Source organism: Nelumbo lutea, chromosome 4 (genome assembly GCF_056320005.1).
Source record: "Nelumbo lutea isolate HS-2025 chromosome 4, American lotus-T2T, whole genome shotgun sequence".
In the NCBI taxonomy this organism is placed as follows: domain Eukaryota; kingdom Viridiplantae; phylum Streptophyta; class Magnoliopsida; order Proteales; family Nelumbonaceae; genus Nelumbo; species Nelumbo lutea.
In genome coordinates this window covers 20814821-20842179 of record NC_142687.1, presented here as the reverse complement: position 1 = coordinate 20842179, position 27359 = coordinate 20814821, and the positions used below count along the sequence as shown (strand labels likewise).

Below are 27359 nucleotides of genomic sequence, written 5' to 3'. Positions count from 1 at the left end.
CTTGCTTTTTTTTTCTTTCAAATTCTAAGAATGCCACTCTCTCTCTTTCTTGCAAATTACAAGAATGCCATCTCTCTCTCTCTCTCTCTCCCCTTATAAATTACTAGAATACTACTCTCTCTCCAATTGAGGGAGACTTTAGCTCATCATTTTGGCTGATAGGGGACCTGCAAACAAAGATAGTCGAGTTTGAGCTGAGCCGAAATCGAACTTCAAAGCTCAAGCTCAAGTCTCTAATTCAAATCGAACTCGAGCTAGACGACACCTCTACCACTAAGGGAGACCTTGGTTTGGCACCTCGGTCACTAAGGGAGATTTTGACTCAACACCTCGACAACTGAGGAAAACCTCAACTCGGCACCTTATCAATTAAGGGAGACCTTAGCTCGACACTTTGCTTGTTAGGGAAACCTCAGCTCGACACTTCAACAGTTGAGAAAGACTTCAATTTGGCACATTGACAATTGAAGGAGACCTCGACTGCTTGAGAGACTTACAATCAAAGGTAGCCGAGCTCGAATTTCTGAATTTTTGGCTCGAACCAAGCTCGAATTCGAACTAAAATCTATAATTTAAATCGAGTTCAAGCCTAATAGTTATGAGCCGGCCACTACAACGCATGTCCCCTCCGCTAGTTATTTGTTTAGGGATCCATACACTGTACACACTTGGGATTGCAGAATGTCTACGTAGACCACTAAATTGGAATCTTGGGTCGTTATAGATATTACCGAAGGATTACATTCTTTGGAATGGGCGGAGCTCAATGTCACAGCCCACGTAGTCGTAATACTCCGAGCAATCTATATTAATGGCGTAATTTGTTTCTGTTAGTGTCGGTTTCTCGTGGTTGGGAGCGCAGAGCCTCGGAAGTCGGTGCCAATTTGTGCCGGACGTGAGAAATGATGGCCCTCACTGTGGGTTCTGCGCCAACGGCAGCGTGGACCAAGTCCGGAAACTTAAGGCATTTCAGGGTTCTGGCAGATGAATTTCCATCGTTTCTCCCGAGACAGGTCGAGAAAATCAAAGACCCATTTGCTCGAAAACTGGCCAAGAGGATTGAGAGGCTGCCTGTCCAGGTGGGTTTCTTCTTCTTCTTTAGTTTATCTACTTTCCTGTAGTTCCCTTTACCGGCCAATGTTAATCCACGTTCTATAACCAAATCTCGTCCCTATTCTTGGCTGGAACTTGGATAATTGGAGGAACATAGAACAAGAGGTTTCATCGGGTTAGCTCGTGCTCACTTATTGGTCGAACCGGAACAACTCAGCCCCGCCCCGTCTGCGACACCATGCCTGCGCGAAACCCGATAACTTATTAGTCAAACTGGGTCGATATTTAAACCCGACCCGGACCGAACTGCTTTTGCTCTAGCCTCTAGCCCAATGCTCAAATTTGACATGGGTTTATCCGGCGCTTTTGACGGGAAAATTCATCCAACTCAGTGATGGAAGAACTCACGAGACTCTGTATAAGCAATACGAATGGTCGTCTACATACTAGTTTATTTGAGCTATTGTTCATATGCTTTTTGATCGGTTCTGTTGTTGTTCATGTACTGTTGAACAAACTTATTTCGTATAGTACTTGATTTATAAGGATATCCAGATACAAGTCACTGAAACAGGAACTAGTTTGCTTTGATTCTTGCTTCTCATTGATGCACAGCCAATCTCAACTCTGAGTACAGAATTCATAATGATATGTCGATGGAAAAGCTTCAGTCATGTTTTCATTTCTTGGGAATTGAAGTTTCTAATTCTGCTCTTCAAATCTTGAAGGTTTATGGGTTTCTTGTTCTTAATACTTTTTTGGGACTAATAAGGGGTCTCTGCGGGCATTGCAGGTTAGCTTTTCGGAAAGCAGTATTATGAGTAGTTGTGTGAGGCCACTGTTGCAGAGCGAGACAAATCCGGTGGTTCTCCTCCATGGCTTTGACAGGCCTGTATTATGCGTCCGTTGTGATTAGGCTGTATTGTATGCGTAAGCTATTGCTGACTGAACTTATGTATTTCAATCCATCTTATTTCAGCTCTTGTTTAGAATGGAGATACACATACCCTTTGCTGGAGGAGGCTGGGTTGGAAACTTGGGCCGTGGACATTCTTGGCTGGGGATTCTCTGATCTAGGTTTTTCTGTTAGACCTGTCCTCGTTCTTATTGAATTGCAACAAGTTATTTATTATCTCTCCGTACCTTGAATCATGTAATATGATTTTCCATTTGTCTGCACTTGCATTAGAAAGGCTTCCATCATGTGATGTGACTTCCAAACGTGACCACCTGTATCAGGTATGTTTGCTTCAAGCTTCTTGTACCTGCTTATTGAATTGCAATAACACAGAACTAGTTACTACTAGTTCCTAGTAACTGCCTATAGTTGATGGTTAGAACTTAGAAGTTTTAGTACAACATTTTTATAAGCAAAGCTTTACTACAACATTGAACAGAAATGTAGAATACTGCAATGCCTCCAGTTTAGTATGCTTCTTCTTCCTGTCCAATCAATTGGAATCCTCTTGGATGTATCTAGCAATGAACTGAGTAGATTTTGTTTGATCGGTATTGGTTGGGCAGGTATAGACATGGCATTCAATCAACTAGATGATGTCACTGTTTGGAAGTTCTTTATTTTCTTTTATCTATAACTTTTCATTTCTCTAAGCACCATTTTTATTTCTCTTTTTTACATTCCATCTGCGTGCAATAGCTTTGGAGGTCCTACATCAAAAAGCCCATGATACTAGTTGGGCCAAGCCTTGGTGCTGCTGTTGTAATTGACTTTGCTGTCAATCATCCTGAATCTGTAAGTTTTTCTTTTTTCTTTTTATTTTTCTTGCCCTCTGAATTCATGAGCGTGCTCCATGCATCCATTTTCAGAGAAGTTAAACTACCTTTTGTGTACCATTTGCCTTTTTTCTTTCTTTTTTTGCTTGAACCCTTATATTGGGGAAAATTCAACTTTAGGGTACTCATTGTTAAATTATATTTTCTGGCCTAGAATTTGACTTTTGATAAATTATCTAATGAAGATCCTTCGACTTAAAATCTGCAATCTTAGGTCCCATGTCATGCGCTTGGGCTTTAAAGAAACGTGAACCATAATATCGAAGCTGACATTAATAAATCTGAATCATGATATTTGAAAAACAAAAAAGTCTCAAGAACAATTCAGAGATCTGGTCTGTGAAAATTTGTTTTTCTTCTTTTCCAGATTTTTGAATGCACTGAAGCTGTTTGGTAATTTGAATATTGTACCCTTTCAGAAATGTTTATTTTAATTTTACCCTTTTGAATATCCAGTCTGTATTATATTATAATTATATATTTTTGTACAATTGAATACATATTTCTATAGTATTATATTATACTATACTATAATATATATTATGATTATTCTATTTAATATAATAAAAATTATATTATAGAACATATAATGTTTTTTGTATTATAGCATATAAAAGATGTTATGTATTATATGATGTAAATATAATTTTACATAATATAATATTATAACATCGTTATATTTATTTTATATGGATATTTGGAATTATCATTGGACAATATATCCAATTAATAAAATATATGTTTACTGATAAAAAAAAAAAAAACTTACTTGGAGGTCAGTCAACCTCTGAAAATTCAAGTGGAATTTCCAGAGGTGTGTTTGGATGTTTTACCAAATGACCACCTAAGTACCTAACCACTGAAAGGTAAAATTCAGAGTTCAGTGGCCAGTTAAGTGCTACCGAATGCCACTTAAGTAATTTAAGTGATATTATGTTACTCCACTTGGCAGAGTCAATCTAAGGTGATGAGAGTCCAAGAGTGTTAGATCCAAATAATATTCACTCAATTTGAATGTATTGGATTTGATTTCCATGAGCTGTATGAACTCATTCCAAATTTCAGCGTGGTTGGGTTGGCCTGGATACTAGTTCCTACACCTCGAAAATATCATGCATAATTAGAAACAGAAGTTGATATTAGTCATTTTTGTTAGTATGTGTGTGTGTGTGTCTATATATATATGGTATGTACATTAGCAGTATTTGTGTTTTATAAAATATGGAGAAGTAATTTTGTACTTTTTGATAGGTAATGTAATTTTGCACTTTGCAGGTACAAAAATTGATTTTGATTGATGCAGGTGTGTATGCAGAAGGCACAGGAAACCTTGCAAAGTTACCTAGAACAGTAGCCTATGCTGGGGTAAATTTTCTTTTCCATAATAGATGCAACAAGAAGTTTGTTGCTTTGGTGTTAATCATTCGATGCTTGTTTCTAATTTGACTCACTTCTATTAATTTTATGTGCTTTTGGGTGAAATTTTGATGAAGATGATAATGAAAGTAGCAATAATAGTATTAAGTTTGCTTTAACGCTCCTTGCCTTTGCAAGAACCCTAAAAGATTACTAAAAACATGATGGAGGAGTCACCTAAGGCTGCAAAATGATTCAGAAACAGGTTTGAGAAGAACAATATTTTATGCTCTGCTGTGGAGAAAATTGTTCTTATATTTTCCTGAATATCATCATTGTCTTTAAAGAGCAAATGTTCCATCGTGCTAGGACTGCCTGTAGAGTGTAGACAAACTGTCAAAGTCATCATTGATTCTACAAGCGAAGTTGAGATTGCTTCTATCCAATCTTTCTCCTCAGTCCTGTTAGTTCTTTCAGGACCACTTTGCAGTTTGCACCTGCGTTCACAGTAAATAGTTCTAAGATCTTGATAGTCCTTCATAGAATTAAATAAAAGTGAAGAAAAATTTTTAACAGTTTAACTCTCTATTAGTAGATGAGATAGATGGAATAGGCAAAGCAATTAAAAAATAAATAAATAAATAAAGAGGAGTTGGAAATTTGGCATCGTTTCTTCACAATAGAGATTTCTTCCATACCTACCTTGCATATGGGACATAAATCTTCTACAACACCCAACAAAGCAAAACTCCCGATCTTTAATTCTACGTCTTCTTTCTTTGTTATTTAACATTATTGAATTCTTTAATAACTTAAAGTCTTTTGGACCAGGTATCTGTATTGAAGAGCATGCCATTGCGGTTGTATGCAAATCTTTTGGCCTTTAAAAAGATATCATTTGACACCATCTTAGACCAGACAAATGTGAGTATTGCCTATTTTGATAATTTCCATTGGTTGTGGATATTTCTGTTGGTACAAATGTACATTCATATATAATGATATTGTCTACTCTCTTATTTCATCTAGGTAGGCCGTTTGCATTGCCTGTTGCCTTGGTGGGAAGATGCTACTGTTGATTTTATGATTAGCGGGGGCTATAATGTTAGTAGGCTGATAGATCAGGTAAGTGCAAAATAGAAAATGCTAATTTGTAAGCATTTTTAGATCGTCAAATTGTTCTACATTGTTATGGGAAAAGAGGGACAATTATGCTAGATGTGAAAGAAGTTGTTACTTCCTTAACTCATGATACATTTTTCTTTTTTTGTTAACTGAAATTTGCACTAAAATATCAACAGAAATGTACCTAAGTTACATGTGCCCCTTTGGAAGGATACATGACCGTACCCCTTCCCAAAATGACTTCTTACATTACAACTTAACCCAATATAATTAACCTATATTTACCCATTGAATTTTCACCTGAATATTCATGGTCAGCCACCTAAACTTCTTAAGTTCATTACTGTAGGCCCATACTGTTTTTTTATCATTCCTTAACCACCCTATCACCACCTTAGATATTCCCCTTCATTTAAGTCTATTGCCAACTGCATACTTAAAAGACTCCTTCCACCCCCGAAGGCCCCAGGTTTCCAAACTGCTCCCATCAAAATTAAACTTGATAAAGTCTTTTTCTGGTGGTGTCCATGATCTTTGGGTCACCTTCTTCTTGGAAGAGGATGCGGCCATTCTCCCCACTTCCTCATTATATCATCAAACAGAAAGGAGAGAAAGCATCCAATAATTTAATGCAGTGCGCTACCTTGGCTGTAATACACTCAACCAAAGCCTCCTTGATGTAGGACCAGCTCAGTTTTAGTCCTTAGAGAATGTTGAATGGTCTTCTTGATCAGAGTTTTATGGCTGTTAATGGCTGTAACAACTTCTTGAAGGAATCAGAGAGAAAATAGAGAGAGAAAGAAGAGAGAAAATACCTGGAATCATTCACAGGGTGCCTAGAATCACTCTAGGGCATGGGAATCACTCATCATAGCTAGAGGTGTAAAACGGGTCGCGTTGTGCCGGGCTGGGCCACAGGCCGGGCCTTGGGCATGGGCCAAACCAGGCCAGACATTTTTTTTGTTTTTTGATTTTTTTTTTATTTCTTTGATAAGTAAAACTAAAATATTTAACTTTCCTTTGGCCTTTGGGAACTATTTGAAAAAATAAGAAATCTAACAAATAAATGAAAAAAATACTTAACTAAATAAGAAGTCAAAGAGACAAAGACTCAAAGTGAATAACAAATTGGAAGAAAAATAGGAATTTTATTTCGTTTAAATTTGAATGATACAAAGCATACAATGGTTGGATGAATGAAATATGAAAATTAGAAAATGGAATAAGTTAATAAAATATAAAAAAATACAATATCGTTACAAATTGATAATAAAAAATTACGTTATTAAAAAATATCAAATAAATTAAATAAAATTAAAACAAAATTTGCAATAATTTGAAAAAAAAGCTATACAACTATTGAGTATACAAAAAATATTGACTTCATCATTTTCTCCTATTGTTCTTGACTTTGATCATCTGCTTCAGGTGAAACATCAGGTGTAGTGCCATGCCCTCCTTTGTCTTGTAATCTATTTTCAGCATCCATCAAATCTTTAAAGCAGATGCACATCTCTAGACTTTCATCATTCATACAGCTTCTCTTGTCGTCCAACACCCTAGCACCTGCACTAAAATAAGACTCCGATGGAACTATAGACACCGGAGGGGTTAGTAGATCACGTGCCAAGGTGGTGAGAACTGGATAGTTTTTTGCATGCTCAGTCCACTAGGCTAAAATATGAAAATTATTTGTTCCCTCTGCGATGAAGGAAAAACCATCTAAAGTAGAAAATTTTGCTTGTAAATAAAAACTAAGTTCAATAAATGACCTTGTTGTTGAAACAGTGCATTTCTGCCTCTTATTAAATAAAAAAGTTTTTCTCTTCTACAACTGGACTCAAGTTCGGAAGTGAAAGATGCAGCTATACAAGTTGTAGAATTTTTATTATTCCCTGTAACTTCAGATTCATATAAACTATACATTTCAAATAATAAACTATTATTTTTTTCTTTTTTATTTCAAATTTCAATATTCATATTTTCACAATATGTTTCAAGTAAAATATCTAAACCATCCTTCCTAATCATTGGATCTAATACTGTAGCTAAGCAATAAAGAGGAGAAATGTTCTCCCCATATTTTTTAAATTTATTTTCCATTATTTCAACAATACTTTTAAATTTTTGGATCTTTTCTATATTTTGCAAAACAATCATTAATCATCATTAATTGATAAGCTAAATTACAACTATTTGGATAATAAATACCCGATAATTCATTAGTTGCACCATAAAAATGTTTTAAAAAAATCTCTTATACAAATTGCCATTTCCTAGTCTTCCTCAAATATAATATTAGTAGGCATTTTTGCATTATAAAAATCACTAAGAATTTGTTTGTGAGAAATACAAGTTTCTAACATAGCATAGGTAGAATTCTATATATGTTTAACATCTTATATAAAATGCTTATATTTTAAACCATAATTTTGACATAAATATTTAAGTTATTGTTTTCTTGCTACAAAACTTTTAATATATATAATAAAATTTCAAATTTTTGAAATGAGTATAAATAATATTTAACGCATCCCGAATACATAAATTTATGATGTGACATGCACATCTGATATGAAATAATTTACCATTTAAAACATGATTTTAATTGAGATTTTAAAATATTTATTACTAAATCATTATTACTAGCATTATCAAAACTAATAGAAAATAATTTATTGCCAATTCCACAAGCATGTAAAGTAATTAAAATACTTGCAACAATAGTTGGGCCAGTATGTGGCCATTCAAGCCTAGTAAAACTTAAAATTCTTTTATTTAAAAGCCAATTTTCATCAATAAAATGACCGGTAACACAAATATAACTTATGTTAAATTTAGAAGTCCAAATATCAAAAGTAATTGCAACTTTAGAATTAAGATTTGATAACATATAAATTAAATTTTGTTTATATGAATAAAAAGTTTTTAAAACATCTGATATAAATTGTGGATTTACAAAATTACGTAACCATTTTTCAAGTTTAGTATTTTAGCTAACAAAAATGGTTGTTTAACATGTACAATGTATTTTGCTAATTCTTGCCTCTTTTTTTCTTGAGAATATTTAAAAGTACCAACCCCCCCCCCCCCCCCCCCCCAATTTGTGTTTGTGTTTGTGTTGTTTCTCATGGATGAGCAAATGTCTGCTCAAATGGCCAATACCACCCTTTCTACAATAGCTAAACCCTTTCCTACATTTTTGGCAAACAACTCTTTTTCCCTTCCCTTGAACCTCCTCTAATTTTAATATTTTCCAAACTGGTCTAATCAACTTTCTTTTTCTTTCCCCTAGTACCAATATTAATGGTGAAAGTTCCGTCAATGTCAATAGCATCCATATCGGTGCTAACACTACCATGCTGCGATTGAATATCTTCGGCATTGAACATGTTGGAGAATTGGTTTTGGGAGAAGCCGACTATTTTTTTTAAATTCTAAAAAAAATAAAAATTAATTTATTTACACTTACCCGGATTGCCGGTTCGGCATCCCAATTTGATTTCAACAGTTGAACATAGTTGTCAAGGTGACACCTAGGCGACAAAGTGCCCTTTGAGGCTCGCCTCGCCTAATCACCAAGCAGTTTGGTACTATGTATTATAAAGTACTTTTTTATTCTTTATTTTTTGACATTATAATTATAAAATAGGCATTATTAAGCTAAAATGTTCATTTTGTGTGTTTATATACTAATTTCTTTTTATTATTTTCTTATTTGTTAGGGTTTAATCAATACAAGCACTTCTAAATGCTGTATTGAACCCTCAAAGGCTTTAAAACCTGAACCAATAAGTAAGGAAGAACTTAAAATTTTGTCTAATCAACACATTTTCTACTACTACTTTTTTTCTTCTTTTCCTATAACAAAAATAAGGGTTCAGCCCTTATATTTTTTTGAATGTTCTTTTCCTTCTTTTCCTTCTTTTTCTTCTTCTCATTAATATGTTGATTTTCTTTACTTTAACATGAACTCTATACTTTTCTTATGAAAATTATGAATAATTATTAAGGAAATATGGTTATGGTACCTAGGGAACTACCCTAGGATCTATGTTTTCTACATAAAAGAAATCCATCGCCTAGGCGAGTAGGTGACTAGGCGCTCCCCTGTCACCTAGCCTCACCTTGATGCCTTGAAAACTATGCGGTTGAAGCCTTTCAACTCCAAGAATCCAAGCCTCCTAAATTGCCAACTTGAGATACTTGAGCTGTTGAGCAAGTCTTCTTCTTGTTGAAAGTTCAATAAAGTTGAGAGTTGGAGAATCAGAGAATGTATAAGAGATTGAGATATTGAGACTTGAGAGAGTATGAGAACTAGAGAAGAGATTAAGAGAATTGTTGAATTGGTGTGATGAGAATGGTGGAGGATAGGGCTATTTATAGGAATTGAAAATAATTCAATTGCCTAAGATACCCTAAAAACTAGTTGTTTTTTAGTTGTTGGGAGGGGTATTTTGGTCATTGTAAAGTTATTTATCATTTTACCCATAATGCCCCCTAAACTAGCTATTATATAGCTGTTGGGGGGCATCTGTCTCATTCTTTCTCCCCCCAAAACCAAAATACATAAATACCCTTATTTATAGCTGTTGGGGGTATTTTTGTAAAAAACCCCCAAAAAGCTGAAACTAGCCGCACGGCCCACGTGCCTCCGTGCCGTGCCGGCCCAAATTCGGGCCGGGCCGCGAGCGACTCAGCCCGATTTACACCTCTAACCATAGCTAGCATAAGTTGAAGAAAACTCAATAAATTTCATTGCCTTTGTGTAAAACGTCCATACATATTTATAGACTATAACTCGTAATAATTCTAGGAGTCAAACTGTTAAACTCATAATTGTCTTAGGAGTCAAACTGTTAGACTCAATAATCCTAGTAGGACTCAAACTAATCTGTCATATCCTATTTCAATTTAAAGAAGATTCAATAACTTTAATCCTATTTATGCAATGACTCTAAAATTTTAAACACAAGCAAACTATAACTAGACAATCAAACCCTATTATTTGACTCTGCAGAAAATTGCAAAAATGACAAAAATACCCCTATTGTCCAAAAATACAGAAATACATAAAATATCATAAAATTTCAATTTTGACTCTTCAGCTCCTGCATCACTCCTGTATGGTACTTTCACATGTGTAGGAGGATGCTTGATGTGCCGTTGAGGAAATCTAAATCATAATTCATGAATAGCTAATCTGACATGATTTTGATCATCTCCCCTATAGATTTTTGGTCTTTCCTTGCACTGTCACCATGCTCTGAATCTCATCATATGTTGGGTGAAATTTTGGCTGAAGAGGCCCTAGGTTGGACTAGTAAGATGGTTCATGGAACATGCATTCCTGCCGTCTCTTGATGGCTTTAGCATCCTATTTATAGGGAATGAAGTTTTAGCCAAATTGGAGATATCAGAGAGGAAGTACTTGAGAGTGGAAATAAAGAAACTTGAAGGTGTCTTATGAAATACATAAAAAAGAAAAGAAAAAAACTAGACCTCTTGTTTCTTGATCGGAGAAAGAGAAGAAGCTATAATCTCTTCCTAAATGGTGTGGATGGTTTGCTGATCCACTGGGAATCACATAGACTGGTGCACCCTGATTAGATGCTGAGCCACTGCCTTTTTCCATATTTTATCTGCCTCTAGCCTCCAGAAAGACAGAGAGGTTGAATTTGGTTTGAGTTTTTCACTGAAAACAAGCTGGCCATGTCCAATAAACTTGTACTGTCTTGGCCAATGACAGGGGCTAGGCTTGTTTTATCTCAACCAGTATAAAACTATCTTCAGCTGCCTATGGAAAATCATGGTCTCATCTGGGCTTAAGTTTTTCACTAAAAGATAAGATTTAGAAATGCCCGAATCAAATTTTCTCACTCAAAATGTTGGTCTTACACCTCGTTTTGGCTTAGAAGAGGCTGGAATGAATTCCAGACAGACCTCCAGACCTGATCACGGTGCTGCCTCAGTAAACAGTTATTTTCCCTATCCCACCTAGAAAATCTCCTTGGCTATAAATGGACCTGATTGTTGACACCAAACCTCTAATTCTCTGGTGTGAGTTCTTTGAGTGTCTGCTGGATGCAACCAGGTGAACTTTGGTGGATTTTATGGATGTCTGCTGCATCTGTTAAAATCAGTGTTACATGGACATGGATACAGGAATCAGAATCTGACACTCGTTGAGGAATCTGACTCAGTCAGATGAAGAAACAAGGATCCGGAGGCATGTCCATAGAAAAGTGTAAACTATTAAGATAGTCCTTTTTTTATATTCAGCCCATGTTTTATTGAATTTAACATTATAAGCTTACAGAAAGAACAACTAAAATTTTTTTATCACTTGATAATATTCTATAGCAAAATGACGTTCATTGTGTACTAGAATTGTTCATTTATGTTAAATAAGCAAAGAGAAAAGGAAAATTGTCACATCAAAGTGTCCTTCAACAATCCATGGAGTACCAGAGTTTAATGCATGTCCAACATGGCACTTCATCCATTTAGGAGAGAATCCATGCAACACTGGTTGGGATGATAAGAAATTATGTTCTTATTTGGGGTTGAACCATCTTCAAAAAGATGATTTTAAAGTAAATCAGGCCATCTTCTCTTGTTAGTGTTTTGCTTTGATTCCTTTGGTAATGGTGTAATACAGGTAAATCAGAAGACACTTATCATCTGGGGTGAGGATGACAAGATTTTCAGCAGCGAGTTTGCAGTGGTCAGTTCCTTTATTGGCATGTTGTGCATCAATTGTTAACTGGTGTCTTTAGTCAAGTCTGCCAAAGCACAACTAGGGGTGCATGGGCGGGCTCAGGTTGGGATTTTGTCAAAATTTGAATGGGCCCAGTCCCAACCCCCAAGCCCGAAACAGTGTAAAATGCTAACTCAGGCCAACCTGACTTGCACCCCTGAGCACAACCCCCCTCTACACCCAGAAAAGAGTGAAAAAAAAAGTTTGAACGCTCCATTGCATGTCTCCGCATTGAAAGCAACAAGTAGGGGGAAAAAAGGCTCCCCCCTACATTGTCTCATCGCATCTCTCTCTCTCTCTCTCTCTCTCTCTGTCTCACACACACAACTGATAGGGGATATTAATTTTATGTTATCTGCAGAGACTACATCATCAACTGCCGAATGCAATTATCCATCAACTATCGGATTGTGGTCATCTCCCTCATGTGGACAGGCCAAACTCTGTTGCCAAATTGATTGTAGATTTTGTTCAAGCCGGTCATTGTTAAGCCTGCTCATTGGACCTGGCTTATGTAATTAGTGTTTGGAAATGCCCCCACTGTTTTGGTGATACCATTGCTTTTAATACAGGAGTCATCTGACGTTTTAATGGGAACAGCTTGCTGAGGCTATCGCGAATATTTGGTGTCAAATTCCAAAACTTTTTCATGGCAACAGCGTGCTCTAGTGGGTTCAACTGCAACGAAGGATCTCATTGCACATCTACAATGTTCTCATGAAAGATGGTCTAACCAGAGCTCCTAGAAACGATAAATTGGATGTGGTATGGTCAGATGCACTTAGACTTGCAAATTATTCCTGACAGTGGAGATTCTCGTGGCTAATCTATTTAAAGTCTTTTTAAATTAATATGTTTTACTACCAAGAATTAAACTTGGTGAAATGGGATGCACAAACTGGTTTTAATGGAGTTATAATGGTATATAAATGGTTTTTTCGGTTCTGTGTTCGTAGTTCTGTGTCTGTGCGCACCCTGCAGAATTCAGTTGACTGGCTGGGCCAATATTGAGTTTGGATCTGCTGACCACAATACATTGCTGGAGACGTTCACCCAACCGCACATCAGGAACATCGGTTGTAATTTTCATTGCCGATATTCTTAATGTGTGGCTGGGTGAGTCAATGTGACCAGCAATGTGCTGTGGTCAGTAGATCCAAACTCTGTCAGACTCGGTTCCTCTCCCCAACCTCAATTCACTGAAAAGTTTATGCCAGAAACATATTCATGGTGTTTGGTCTGGTTTATGTTTATTCATTTAACATTTTGTACTTGTGTGATTGCAAAACTGAGAAATACATTTAATAAGAGCGTTTATGATACATAGGCGTCATTAGGCATTACATCAGCAAAATGCCAATAAAGCTCCAAAAATGAAGTTTCCTGAAATGGGAGTCATCAATTCATTCGTGGAAAAGTTTATGCAGAAACGTATTCATGGTGTTTGGACTGGTTTACGTTTATTCATTAAACATTTTGTACTTGTGTGACTGCAGAATCGAGAAACACATTTAATGAGAGCTTTTATGATACATAGGCACCATTAGGCATCACATCAGCAAAATGCTAATAAATGCTTACCCATTTTAGAAAGCTCCAAATGCAATTAATGAGGCATTGCTTATGGGGTGCATATGTGGCACCGTCAATAAATGTAAACGGAACCAAACATATACATTAATGTGTAAAATAAGTGATTGCATTGACTCCCTATGGATTGCACTCAACATGTTTCCCACAGCATATCCTAATTGTGCATTGGGAATATCTCCCCATGACAACTATGGCAACTATGGGAGATGTTTCCAATGCATGATGAGATGTGCTGTGGGGTATATGTATCTCCCCTTGACAAGTATGCAATAGACACTGAAATATGCTGTGTGTAAGGCGGGGAGCTAATAGGCTTATATATTTATCCTATTATATGTTAAAACTTTGAACAATAAACATTTGTTATATAATTCAAACATGAGCCATATAGCAGATACGAACTAGGGTCTTGATTTACTCTTCACACCAACCTCACAATACATCTCAGTTTATTCATAGAAAGATATTCCCTCCCAATACATGGTCGGATGTTTGTGAGGTTGGCATGAAGCGTGCTCTATGACAAGCAAATCCCGATTCTATGTACTGTGAGATAAACACGTGGTCAATCCAATGGGTAACCTATCTACTGGACAGTCTGGATCAGCCAGAAGATCCCTTCATGTGAGAGTAGGTTGGTTGGTATAGCATGATCCAGACTCATAAGTGAGGCACTCCCTCATGGCTCAGGCCTTTCTTTCGGTATCGGACTAGTCTGTTTAGTGGGTCAGAAGTTGGAAGGGATATGGGGAATTGGTATATGCTCCCAAAAATATGCATTCCAACACACGGCAATGATGGCTGGTTGGTTGGGGGACATTGTAGATACCGTGTGCTGCTGCTGATCCGAACTCAAGACTGACTCACCATGTCCAAGATATGCAATGTCAGGTGAGTTCAGATCTGCTTCACACATCAACCTTACAATGAACATGTTCCCTATTTTGTGTTGTTATTGATGAGATGCTTCCAATACACGTTGGGACAGGGCTGTGAGGTCATTGTGAGGTACATTTTATAAGAAGCAAATCCCAATTCATACCGGATCATGTTAAAAGTGTTTTTATTCGGAACAGATCCAGCCTCGGACATGGGGTGAGGACAGACATGGCGTACATAAAGCCTACTAGCCATATCCATAAAGGCTACTATCCATATCAAACGGGACTTGCAAATATGCAAATTTGATCCCACACACACCTCTACCACCTCTAGTGTAATGGATGCCGTGCAACTCAAAGTTCACAATATCAATAAATATATAATTCTATAAATTTGTATACATTTCTAAATTTAGTTTTTTTTTTTTTTTTTGTTAAAACTAGCAAGATGAGTTTATTAAAAGAAAACAGCCACAAAGTACAAAAAATCACTGTTAAGGTCTAATTAAGTATTGGTTGGCCAGATCTTGTATCCACCTAGGTGGATCTTGGATAAACAACCTAGACTCTTTTAAACCTTTATTGGCTAGCATGTGAGCAGCAACATTACAAGATCTATTTATATGATTAAAAGAAATTGCTAGGTCTTCAGTTAGTAACTTAATGTCCAAGCATAGAAAGTTTGCATTCGAGACCAAGTCTAAGTTTCCCGTCTTTAGAGCCTGCACCAGATTTTGATAGTCCGATTCCACTTCTATATCTTCCTCCTTGTACATACTCAAAACCTCCAGACTGTTGAAGATCACCATTGCTTCAGCTTGAATGGGAGACGATGCTATTGATTTGCCAAAAACTGCAGCTATAACTGTACCAATATCATTCCTTAGAACTGCACCAAAACCTGAACTGCTAGGGCACAAAAAACTCTCATCGACATTCATCTTGAGCCTCCCTATTTCTGGTGCTATCCAAAAAGAAGATTTCCTATCACTCATGTTTGGATGTTGTGGTGAAGAATCTTGCAATCCTACTTTGGAAGTCATCACTCTCTCTCTCCACATCCTGTAAACAGTTGCAATTGTAACTCCGGGAATTGGGTTAGTATTCTCAAATATTTTACTTTTCCTAGCTTTCCAGATATTCCATAATAACAGAAATGAGAAAGCAATTAATTCATCTTTTTTGTCTCTGTCTGTTAAGCATAAATCTACCCAAGTTGCTAACCAATAATTGAAGGATATGCTCGACCGACCTTTTACACCCATAAAACTTAGGTGAGAGCCAAACCAGGCAGCTTTTGCATGTTCACATTCAAAAAGATAGTGCATTATAGTTTCAATCTGCTGATTACATATTGGACACATGCTATCGTTCGAGCGTTTTCTTCTATAAAGGTCTTCTCTCACTGCTAGGGCATTTTGAGGACATTTCCAAATAAAGTTTTTTATTTTTGGGTCGATTTTTGCTTTCCAGATTTCAACCCACATTTTCTTCCCCATATTTATTGCATTAAGTGTGGCTGACGTCCCATCGGCTGGATTTCTATTTTGTGAGAATAGGTAGTACCCAGTTTTAACTATGTAAAACCCTTTTGGATTAAAAGTCCATCTCAGCTTATCCTCCCAATCTCCCTTAGCTAAGTTTTATACTCAAAATATTTTTAGCAATTTCCTCCCCGAAAATTTCCTCCACCACTCTTGTATTCCAATGTCTACCCTCCTCCATCATGAGATACTTTACCCAAGTCAACTCTGGATTATTCATTCTGGGCCCTATAATTTTAAATGACTCGACCTGTTTTAACCAAGGGTCATCCCATATCCTAACTTTTGTACTAGAACTAACAGCCCAATAGGCCTCTTTCTGAATGACCTCTCTAACTACTACCAAACTTTGCCAACCCCAGGAACCTCTAGCAGGCAGATTGGTAGTCATAAAATTTCTCCCCTTGATGTATTTGGCTTTGATATTCTTAATCCAAAGATTATTTTCTTCAATACATAATCTCCAAGATTGCTTTGCTAGCAATGCCAGATTAAAATTATAAGGGTATCTAAATCCCAACCCTCCTGCACATTTATTTTTGTTGAGAACCTCCCACCTAACCCAGTGTGTTTTCTTTTGTTCCTTTGATCCCCCCCCACCAAAACCTAATTTGGATTTTCCTGAATTCATTAGTTAAGACCTAACGAAAAATTATGTTAATACTTGTAAAAATGTGTAATAAATAAATGTCTTACAAATTAAGGGTTTGTTTGGTTTGCAGCCAAAATAGGAATCGGAATCGGAATTGGAATAGTCCATTCCCATATAGTCTGTTTGGTTCAGAGAGTGGGAATTAGAATTAACATGAATGGGATTCTGATTCCATCCAACCAAACAATTGGAATCGAAATAGCCCATTTTGATTCCAATTCCAAACCCCTATTCTCATGAACCAAACAGGGCCTCAGTTCATTTGATTTGTGAGTCTTTTTCGATTCTTAGTTTAAAATTCTAAATTATAAATTTATAAAGTCGATTTACTGTTCTTGTGTTGTATATCAATTTTGGAGGCATTATGCATATCATTTTATAATAGTTTTCATGTGGCTTTCAAAAAAAAAAATAGTTTTCATGTGAATTTTGATTAAAGTATGTTTGGGGTTCAAATATAAACTACAATTTGTTTAATGTGCAAAATATTGCATTGCATTGCTTAACAGAAGTACTAGCTTGCGTTTGTTTTGATAGAAAATAAATAAAGAAATTTCTCTCAATTTTTTGTTTCTCTCTTATTTTCTATCATTTCAAACACAACACTAACTTGTATGTTTCTTGTGTATTTTTACCTTGTTTATAGCCAATTGAGCTGTAGAATGTTATTGATGTATTTTGTAATAGTTGCATGGATTTCCCTATTGTATTCATGCATATTTAAATATTGTATTTGATCTACCAAAAACAAGAGAGAAAGAAAAAAATGGGAGGAAATCCTTATTTCTTGAAGATTTTATTGAAGTCTTAAGAAATTCTAAACTTTTTATTTCTTTTTAATCTACAATTTAAATATATTTATAATCGATGAGGGCAAATTTGGCCCTCCAGTGAAATTGTGACACATGGCACCCCGTGACAACTAGGTGACACCCAGGCAATGACTTACCAAGTTGGTGTCCCACTAGGGCACCGGCCTGGCCGGCCTAGTGAGGCCTGGCGTGCGGCCTACACGCAGCCTGCGCGTTGCCTAGTGCGCAGCCTGTGCGACTTGGCCGACCTAGCAACCCATAAGACGACCACCGATGGACTATAACGGCATGCATACCCCGCGAGCTCGGTAGCTCACCAAGGAGCTAGCCAAGGAGCTCGGTAGCTCACCAAAGAGCTCGCCAAGGAGCTAGGCAGCTCCAAGGAGCTCACTACCAAGGAGCCAGGCAGCTCGGCAGAGCTCGCCACAAGCAGCTCGGCAGAGCTTGCCACAAGCAGCTCGGCAGAGCTTGCCACAAGCAGCTCGGCAGAGCTTGCCACAAGCAGCTCGGCAGAGCTTGCCACAAGCAGCTCAGCATAGCCCAAGGAGCTCGGCATAGCTCCCCCGGGCAGCTCACCACTTGTAGGGTAGCTCGGTACAGAAGAGTTTGGCGTATCGCAGGAAGATCTCCTGCCTGACAACTTGGCCCAGACACCGACCCGCCGACTGACACTGGCGTCGACTTGGCCGCCTGACACAAGTGCCAACCTGACAACCTCGAGGAGTTCACCACCGTACCCCGATTTTGACGGGATGTGACGAGTCTTACCGTTTGAAGGCTTTTCACCCACCTAACCCGCGAGGACACCACTATATAAGGACTCCGACCCCCAAAGCCAAAGGGGGGAGATGAAAAAGGATGGTAACCCCTGCTCTCTAGCTCTCTCATTTCTCTCCAAGTTCTCTGTAATCAGAATGCTAACTTAGGCATCGGAGAGTCCCCGCCGGGTAAACACCCCCGGGTCCTCTGATTCAGTTCTTGTAGGTCCCTCAGCTCCCGCCGCCTACAAAGGAGAAGAGATCACCTCATGTAGAGGGCAGTCGGGTTGCGCTACACCAGGGAGCTCCACCATCCTCTAAGTTGCAGGCCACGTAGGAGTAGGTCAAATGACGAGTCCACCAAGGTATCTCACCATCACGGAGCTTGGCATAGCTCTCCCCCAGGCAGTTCACCATCAGGGAGCTTGACATAGCTCAGGCAGCTCGGCATAGCTCTCCCCCGAGCAGTTCACCACTAGGGAGCTCGTCACAAGGTAGTTCTCCACCAGAGAGTTCGCCACTAAGTAGCTCTCCACCAGGGAGCTCGTCACCAGGGAGCTTGCCACTAGGCAGTTCACCACCAAGTAGCTCATCACCAAGGCACTTCACCACCAGGTCAAATAACGAGGTACTTAGCCAAAAAAAATTTATACATCACAAAAATTGGTACATGACCAGAAACGATTACATCAATAATACATAAAGCAAATACTTGTATTGGGTTCCTTGAAGGTCATAAAAATTAGATCCAAATATCATATATAATATATATAATTAATATCTAGTTGTACATGTGCATATCAATTTAAATGTTGGTTTCCCCACTCAATTGTGACGCCAATAATTTAAATCTTCTGCCTACTTTGGTTAATTATTTTTCTTTCTTTCATTTCCCAACTAGGCATGACCCTCGTACTCAGTACTGGGCCACTAATAAGAACTATTTTAAATTTTCAAAAATTTTTAAATCATTTATATTAAAATTTAGGTTAGGTTTTTCATTTGTTGTTTTGATAGATTTTTATTTGATTTAAGAGACTTAAGTTATGGGGCAGTCAAATATATGTATCATTTTGGTTTTTAATTTTTTTTGTTTCTTGTAATAATATTATTTTATTTTAGTTTTTTAGAAGATTTTATTTGAGTTTCACTATTTGTATAATAATTATATTTATATTTGAAATTCAAATAAAACTACTTTTGAAATTGCATACTGAATTGGTTATGGATAACCACTTCTACATTTCCTGCATTTTTTAGGAATGGATTAGAATGGGAGATTCCCAATTCTCATGTATTTTTAAAGAACTATTATTGAATGTATAACACTTGTCTTAGAGTGTCACATGTCTGAGTTCAAAATTTTAAATGTAGTTAAAAGCAATTTATGTATGTAAGGAATGGGTTTTCTCTTTAAAAATGTGAATAACCAACTTCTGAGATGCTTTTTCTAGAAAATCAAAATTGCCACGTGTCTAAATGGTGGGGGCTATGATTTGAAGACATTCCTTTAGTATATACATATATTTTAGATTATATTCCATTCGCATCTGGATAAAATAGAGAGAAAAAAATTGAAAATAAAATAATTTTCTAGGTTGAAAAGGAAAACCAAACCAAATAGGTCTACTTTCTTTTTCATCTCTACTATCCTCTCTCTTAAAATATTAGGGAAAAAACAATGGAAAAAATGAGGATTGAGAAAACCTAAAGAAGCTCTCCTCTGTTTTGCTTTCTTTCTTCAGTTCTCTATTTCTCTCCACTTTCGATCATTAGCAGGTTTTTCACGGGGCGCTAGCGTCACGGATCAAAATTGAACCACCCAAGAATCAAGACGTACCTAATCCTACCGTTAATCATCATTTACCATTGAATTTATTAATAAAAAACGTGGGCCAATTGCGGACATCTATTGGCCTTTTTTATTGAGATCACATTGGCGCCCCACTGGCACCCCACAATACATCTAAAACCGTAAATCGAAAACACTTTGGGAGATGTTTTTAATACACAGATGCAGGTAGGAGTTTGGCTACTGTGAGGCAACTTAGTGTTCGCACCGTTCGAGCAGCCCGTTACAACCTTGCATTGAAATATCTCTCATGAAATCACAATAAGTAGAGATATTCCGAAGGCAAGGCTGTAAGGACTGTTGAAACGGGCTTTTGCCCTGATCTGATAGAAGCCGGACTCTGCATGTAGGGCGCGTTCTAGGTAGCATATGTGAATTATTTTTTCTTTATTGCCATCTTCTGCTCACATTTTCCAAAGTCCACACTAGCCGCGATTCAGAAAAGGGAGGGTTGAAATTTAAAACCAACTATGGTCATGCACTCTCAACACATTGCACCGCATCCACGCTACGTGAGCTACTTTGTCAACAAATCCGGCCTCAAATGAATCGTCACAATTAAGGATGCTAGTTCTTCTTTAATACTCTCCCACAAATGGAGAGATCTGCTCTCTCACGAATCACGATTCTTTTGCACGTGTCCATGTTAGGTGGTGTAATTGCAAAAATATCCTCGTATAAAGAAAGACACAAACGCCTGAGCTGCGCTGCCTAAGCACATTTCAAAACTCTGTCTACGTCCACTCACATAATACATTCACATATGGAGAACATTTCATCCTTTTCATATTGCAGTGAAATATACGACGGAATAGTATGTTGTGGGGACTGGCGAGACGGAGTAGGCTTACCTGCATAATCTCATTTATTCTTGTGGCAGAGATCCCGAGTCCTTTTGACGACAAATTGACAATATTTAGATAGATCCAATCGTCGAAATGGCCAAGACATGTGCACCACGTGGCTGCACCGTTGATCGTGATAAATAAATAAATGAACATGATCAGATCATTAACGCAGTCCACCACGGACACCAAAGCACCAAATCAACAATAAATGAGCATCTGCCTACGTAGTTACAAAGACAACCTGAAACGACGGCCTCCCTCATTCCAAGGGGACCTACTTTCATTCCGGGTCCCAGTTTCATAGTAATTTGCGATATCAGATCTTGTTGCATGGGTGTTGGAACATATTCTGATGGCAGGAGATCCCAATTCCTCGGTTGCGATATAACCACAGCCACGTAGATGATTAGAATGCCACATCAATGATCAACTATACGCTTGTGGGGATTGACTATATTATCACAGCAATAATGTACTCTTGGGACCCAAATGCGTTGGACTGATCTGAGTACTGGGATTGGGAGAATATAATCAGGTTCATGAATTCATCGGATGAAGAGCACAAGGGCCCGTTGAAGGAATAAGAATTACTTGATCGTTCTCGCTTTGCATTCAATCCAGCGGTCATAAAATAGCAGATAAATCTACCTTTGTGCTGCACAGATCATCTATTTTTGTCCCACAAGAAAAGAAATGCCTTTTTTTTATCACTAGAAAGAAGGATTAAGTACCAAATTCTCATTAAATTTATAATAATAATAATATAAAATACTGTGTCTCTCTACATGTACAAAAGGAGAAAAGGAGGAAGGTAGTACTAAATTATGTTCCATCATCACCTAAACGGAATCCAAAATCCAGCTTTTTCCACCAAGATAAAAACAAAAGCTAGTGGGAAATGTACCCTAGATGATTCCCCCTCTCGACAATCCAAAGAACCACACATGTCTATCATCTGTCGTGGCAAAATCTCGTCCACACACAACTGAAGCTCCACCGTCTCGTATGTGGCCCCCCAAGTCCAAACCCTATCACTACCACCCACGGCAGCCACCACTTCTCCTGCCGTCGCTTGCCTCAAGCCCACAAGAAAAGCATGCCGGAAACCCAGACGACGGCCGGAAGCAGGGAAAAGAAATTCTTTTGGAGTATGAGACTGAGAGCAGATGCGTCACTGGTGTCGGTAATGCCAGTTCCAGATGGGCCTAAACCTGTAACCCCCCCTCCTATTATTCCAGTTGTAGGAGTCAGAGTTGAAGAAGGTGTGGTTGTAGATGGTGTTGTAGACGGAGTCGTGGTCGAGGGTGTTGTAGACGGAGTTGTGGTCGAGGGTGTTGTAGACGGTGTTCCTGCAACACTGAGTGAAAGAACAAAAAAATGCTGTTAAGATTTAATTCAGGAGATAGAAATCCAGAGCAAATAGTAACACTATAAAAACACAAAAGCATCCACGGCACCAAATTGAAAGACAAAAAATACGTCAACATTGTGAAAATTGTACATAATATGAGTGAGAACTGAGAAAGAACTTAAACAAGCTTAATACTGTGATCCAGCCTATTTTCTTGTATAACCCAGTTCAAATCTGACGTTGTGAACCCGAGTTATTTTCCATGCACAAACCCCCTTCAAATCTAAGCAATCATGTCAGGATTGTGGTATATGTGAAGGGATTCACTTGTGGGGATGTCAGCCCGGAAAATTAATTGCAGAAAGGGTTTCTCTTGTGGATATGCCAGAGGAGAAAGGAGAGCATCAGATTCTACTAAGATGTAAAATTTTGCAAGCAAATAGATGCAGACAGATAGCGTCACAAAAGTTTATGCTTTACATATGATCAAAAAAGCTTTCCGGCAGAAATAAACAAATATTTCTCAACATTGTAAAATTTGTTTTTCCGGGGCATGAACCAAATCCCACAACTACGCCCAATAAATAAAAAAAAAGGAATAGCAGTATCATTACACTCAAGTCCAAGAAATAATTGCAACCAATAATAAAATGTCAACAATTTACAGGTGAGAAATCAATGTCACACCAATCTCATTTTCAACCTACCAGAGAAAAAAAATCAATTGGCAGAGAGAGAGAGAGAGAGAGCGCTAAATACCTTGGAGTTGCAGGAAAAACACAACCATTACCGGTGCCTGAAATCACCCAGGAAACAAAGAAGCACAAAAAATGTTAACAATTTGATCATTTTATTTTATTTTTAAACTATTAAAGTAGGAGGCCTTACTTGGGTCAGTTGTAGAAACTGTGGCTGTGCTTGAAAAGTCACAAGATCCTTGAGCTTGATTTTTTCTCTGGAAATAGCTATTCACAGCATATGAGCAATGAGCCCTGACAGTGTTGGGCTGGTAACAAGCCCCATTTTGAAGGATGGGAGTGCAATCAGCTCCAGATCCACAAGCATAATCTAGGGTCTTCTGAAGGATTGTGTCACTCACATCCGTCCTGCAGACACACCAATTTGCAGCTGCCAAAATTCCACGGGAAAAAAATTAACATAATTCAGACCCATGTACACAACAAGGAAAACAACCTTTCTGAGATCATGTAAAATCTTACACATCCCAAAAATAACTCAAAAGAAAAAAAAAAAAAAAGGAGTGGGAAAGAAAGGGCACATCTAATTTGGAGGTAGGATTAGAAGTTCAGTATTGCTGAAACCCCAAGTTTTTAAAGCAGCGGCAGCAGTACCAGAGGAAGCAAAAAATAAAATAAAATAATAATGACGATAATGGAGGAAAAGAAGGGAAGAACCCAAGTCTTCTTTAGGAGAAAAGAAAGAAGGATTCAAAGTCTAGAAAAAAAAAAAAAAACACAGAAAATGGATAAGTAAGAAAATCTGGCAGTCTTAGTCTCTTTGCATTGCACTGAGTCACAGATTAAAAGTAAAAAAAAAATCTCGACTTAGACCCCTTGCATCATAAACATAATAACAGATGAGATGCCGAAGGAAAAGAAAAATAAGGAAGATCATATAGCTCACCAGAGTGACCAGTCATAGCCAATATAAGCACTAGAACCACTAGAACAGCCATGATTGCAACAAGGATGGCAAGATGTAACTGAGAAAGGAGGAATTAATGGCGACTGAAGAATGCTGGTTGAAACTTAGAAATCAAGATAGGAGCAGCAGAAAAAGAGGAATGCTTAGAGAGAGAGAGAGAGAGAGAAAAGCTTAATGGGCTTGTGGGGAATGGAGATTTCTAGACAATAATAGGAGGATGATGTAGAGTTGTGTAGGCAGTGGGGTTTGTGGTGGGTGTCTGCTACTGAGAGCTTTTTATTTTTTATTCTATTTTGTCAATACTCAACAGCGTAGTAGTGTACTGGCCTACTGGGGTTGTGTTCTAGGGAGACGAGCAGCCTGGCCTGGTGTGTTCTAAACGGTCTAAACTCATGTGCACTGATCAGGATCAAAAGCTTAGCCCAGCCTGGTTGGTAGAGAGAGACTCGGGTCCCAATCGTTTGTTCTCCTTTTTATTGATGTGCTGTCGGTCTGAGCTAGCGTTGTGGTGTCCTTTCCAGTTTCTTGTCTTTGATTGGCGAGTGGCGACATCAGCAGTATTTTGGTATACATTTGCCCATGCCTATTCCGAAAACGAATGGTGCCATCAAAATCTTTGTTTGACTAAAATGCCCATCATTGCTGCATCCGGGTCTAATGAATGATGATTGATTATGGATCTCGTGTCTATATTCAGCCCAAATTGATTGAGGGAATCTGGAATCAGGGGGTGCTCATGGGCTGGGCCGGGCTTTCCACCTTTGAGAAGCGCTATAGCCGAGGATCATCCTGTTCAGGTTTCGGGTTTATAGTTTTTGTGTATAAAAATATGATACCACATAAAATACATATCTATGAATTAAGTATAAATACTACGGGCCTAATGTCTGCCCGGGGCTGGGCTAAACACAAAACCTAACCCAAAACTGAAATTTCTGGGCTGGGCCAGGCAAGAGTCGCGAACTCCAAGATTATGTTTGGTTTGAAGGAAAAGGTAAGGAAAAGAAGGGAAAGATAGGGAAACCAATACAAAGTTTGTAAAGGTTTCTCTACCTTTCCCTACATTTTCCTTCAAACCAAACATGGCCCAAATGTCTTCAAGAGCAATTCTACAAATTTCTTAGTGATGATCATCAGAGATATTCTCCAAGGTGCCAACACTGAAGTGGCCTCGGTCCCCACCTATAGGGGCGGAGCCAAGGAGGATCCAGGGGAGCCATCACCCTCCCCAGTGGTTCAGAAAATCTTCATAGTAATACTGTTTTTTTTTTTTTATGTAAAACTCCCCTCCCCCTCACTGTTCACCTCAATAGTCAATGGTTGGCCCCCCTATGGGTCCATCTATATTTTATTTAGGTTTTGGCTCCCCTTATAAAAATTTCCTGGCTCTGCCCCTGCCCACCTAGTTTGTTTCTCAGAAAATATGAACCCAATGAATGAATTTTCTACTTTCCTCTCATTTTCTTCTTATATCTTTGATGATATTTACCGTGGTCAATGAAGAGTTTGCTTTGCTGTGATAGAATCAATAGTTAGAAGGAAGTCTCCCTCAATACAAAGTTAGCAACCCTACCCACTGTTATTTATATGGTATACAAAGTCACATTTCATGGTTAAGTAGGGCCTTTGCAGCATTGACACATTATGAACCACTGGATTGTTTCAGACTTTCAGTGGATATCATGGTTTTGAAAACAGGACCAGACCGGACCGATTAACCTAGAAAATGGTCAAGCAATTGGTTCCATTGATCCAAACAACAGTGTTTGCCTTTTTATTTTAAATTTTTATATTTCTAAATCCGATCTGCCCATCCATTCAAACCGAATGGTCAGGCCATTTGACCCGGGAGCTGGTCCCCATAATTGGAATTGGAATTGGAATGGTCTATTCCTATAGTCTGTTTGGTTCAGACAAGAATGGGAAAATAAATTAGAATCATCAGGAACGAAATTTCATTCACAAGGGAGGGGCAGGGAATGACCATTCCCTCAAATGGGGGAATGCCATTCCAGCAGGAATGAGAATGTGATTCCGATTCCACCCAACCAAACAATTGGAATCAGAATAGCCCATTCCCATTCTGATTCCAAACCCCTATTCCTGTGAACCAAATGGGGCCTTAAAACCTTAGTGGATATGATCAAAATGTGTTAGTACTCCACCTTATGGGCTGAGTGGGTGAAAGAATATTTTTGTGTCACCCAATCTGGTCAATCAGACTGGTTGTTACTTGTTAGTATGGAGATTTGCTTGTCTATCTGTCTATCTTTCTTTCTTTCTTTTCTAAGCACTAGTAAGCGTGTACATGCTTTGCACGTGGCAATTCTAAAAAATGATAATGATAGGAATAATGAATCCAAATTTTTTCTATAAAAATCATGTATTTTTTATATTTTTTGTTTTTCGCTATTAATCAGATGCATACTATAAAATCTAGATTTGATTACTTAAGCACCCCATATTCGGCTACAAAGTTTTGGGTATCACTGGCAGGCATACCTATTTGGTTGGATTCTTTATCTTCTTAGTGTATACTTTTTTTTTGTTTATTTATCAAAAAAAATGTAAGATTTAAAGAGGAGGAATTGAATGAGGTGAAAATTGTAATTCAAATTATATTTTAAACCTCATAATTAAATAGGGATTAAATTCAAAAAATGGATGTTTAGTCAAAAGAAAGTTTCACAATTTTATTCATATTTTTAATAGTAGTGTAAATATGGAGTTATAGATGCATTCATTTTTTTATAATTTTTTTTTATTTCCATGTGTGAAAAATTATACTATTATTTATACTTATTTTTTGTTTCATATGTTAAATATATGATATTATACATGTTCCCAAATGTTTTTTGTAAAATTTATGTATTTTTATTTTTGTTTGTTTTTCATATTTTATTAATCTTTATTATTTAATTATGACATTCAGGGTTGAAAGATTTGACCCAAAAGTTTAACTATTGATATCTACCAAATAGGAAAATAATTTCATTTTTTGTTAGTTTTAGATTATGTATTTCATTTTCATCATCAATAAAAATAAATCTTGTTTATTACACTTGTTTTTTAATTTGATTAATAAAAAATATCATAAATGTGTTCATTTTTTTACATTTTTATAAATTTTTATATTTATTTCTATTTAAAATTTTTATTATCTAACCATGACTTCACTGGTTGGCCAGTTTTATTTGGATAGTTGAATTGCTTAGTCATCATTTAGATAAAGAATGATTTTATTTTTTAGTAAGTTTTAAAATATATGGGTTTATATTTTTAAAAGTATTGGACATAGATCTAATTAATAGCATT

The 27359-nt window shown here is 37.4% G+C and overlaps 2 protein-coding genes across 4 annotated transcripts; one reads left to right on the top strand and one right to left on the bottom strand.

Annotated features, from left to right (window-relative positions):
• The first annotated feature begins 600 nt into the window (after positions 1-600).
• On the top strand, positions 601-13033 carry LOC148854469 (alpha/beta hydrolase domain-containing protein VTE7-like). 3 transcript variants are annotated; one of them, XM_088941237.1, is made up of 11 exons: positions 601-1079; positions 1847-1941; positions 2033-2130; positions 2243-2292; positions 2711-2806; positions 4123-4212; positions 5035-5127; positions 5233-5328; positions 11990-12055; positions 12450-12567; positions 12661-13033. In XM_088941237.1, exons 1-11 carry the CDS (start codon positions 903-905, stop codon positions 12669-12671), a joined length of 990 nt encoding a protein of 329 aa, XP_088797363.1. In that variant the 5' UTR covers positions 601-902; the 3' UTR covers positions 12672-13033. The 3 variants fall into 3 exon arrangements, with proteins under 3 accessions (XP_088797363.1, XP_088797362.1, XP_088797364.1); XM_088941238.1 differs by lacking the exon at positions 601-1079 and adding an exon at positions 1376-1487; XM_088941236.1 differs by having other exon boundaries at positions 12450-12687.
• Positions 13034-21751: 8718 nt separating this feature from the next.
• PDCB1 (plasmodesmata callose-binding protein 1) lies at positions 21752-24492 on the bottom strand. The gene is made up of 4 exons (XM_088941235.1): positions 24024-24492; positions 23268-23507; positions 23139-23175; positions 21752-22385 (listed from the first exon to the last, which is right to left on the bottom strand). Exons 1-4 carry the CDS (start codon positions 24073-24075, stop codon positions 22106-22108), a joined length of 609 nt encoding a protein of 202 aa, XP_088797361.1. The 5' UTR covers positions 24076-24492; the 3' UTR covers positions 21752-22105.
• Between the last annotated feature and the right edge of the window lie 2867 nt (positions 24493-27359).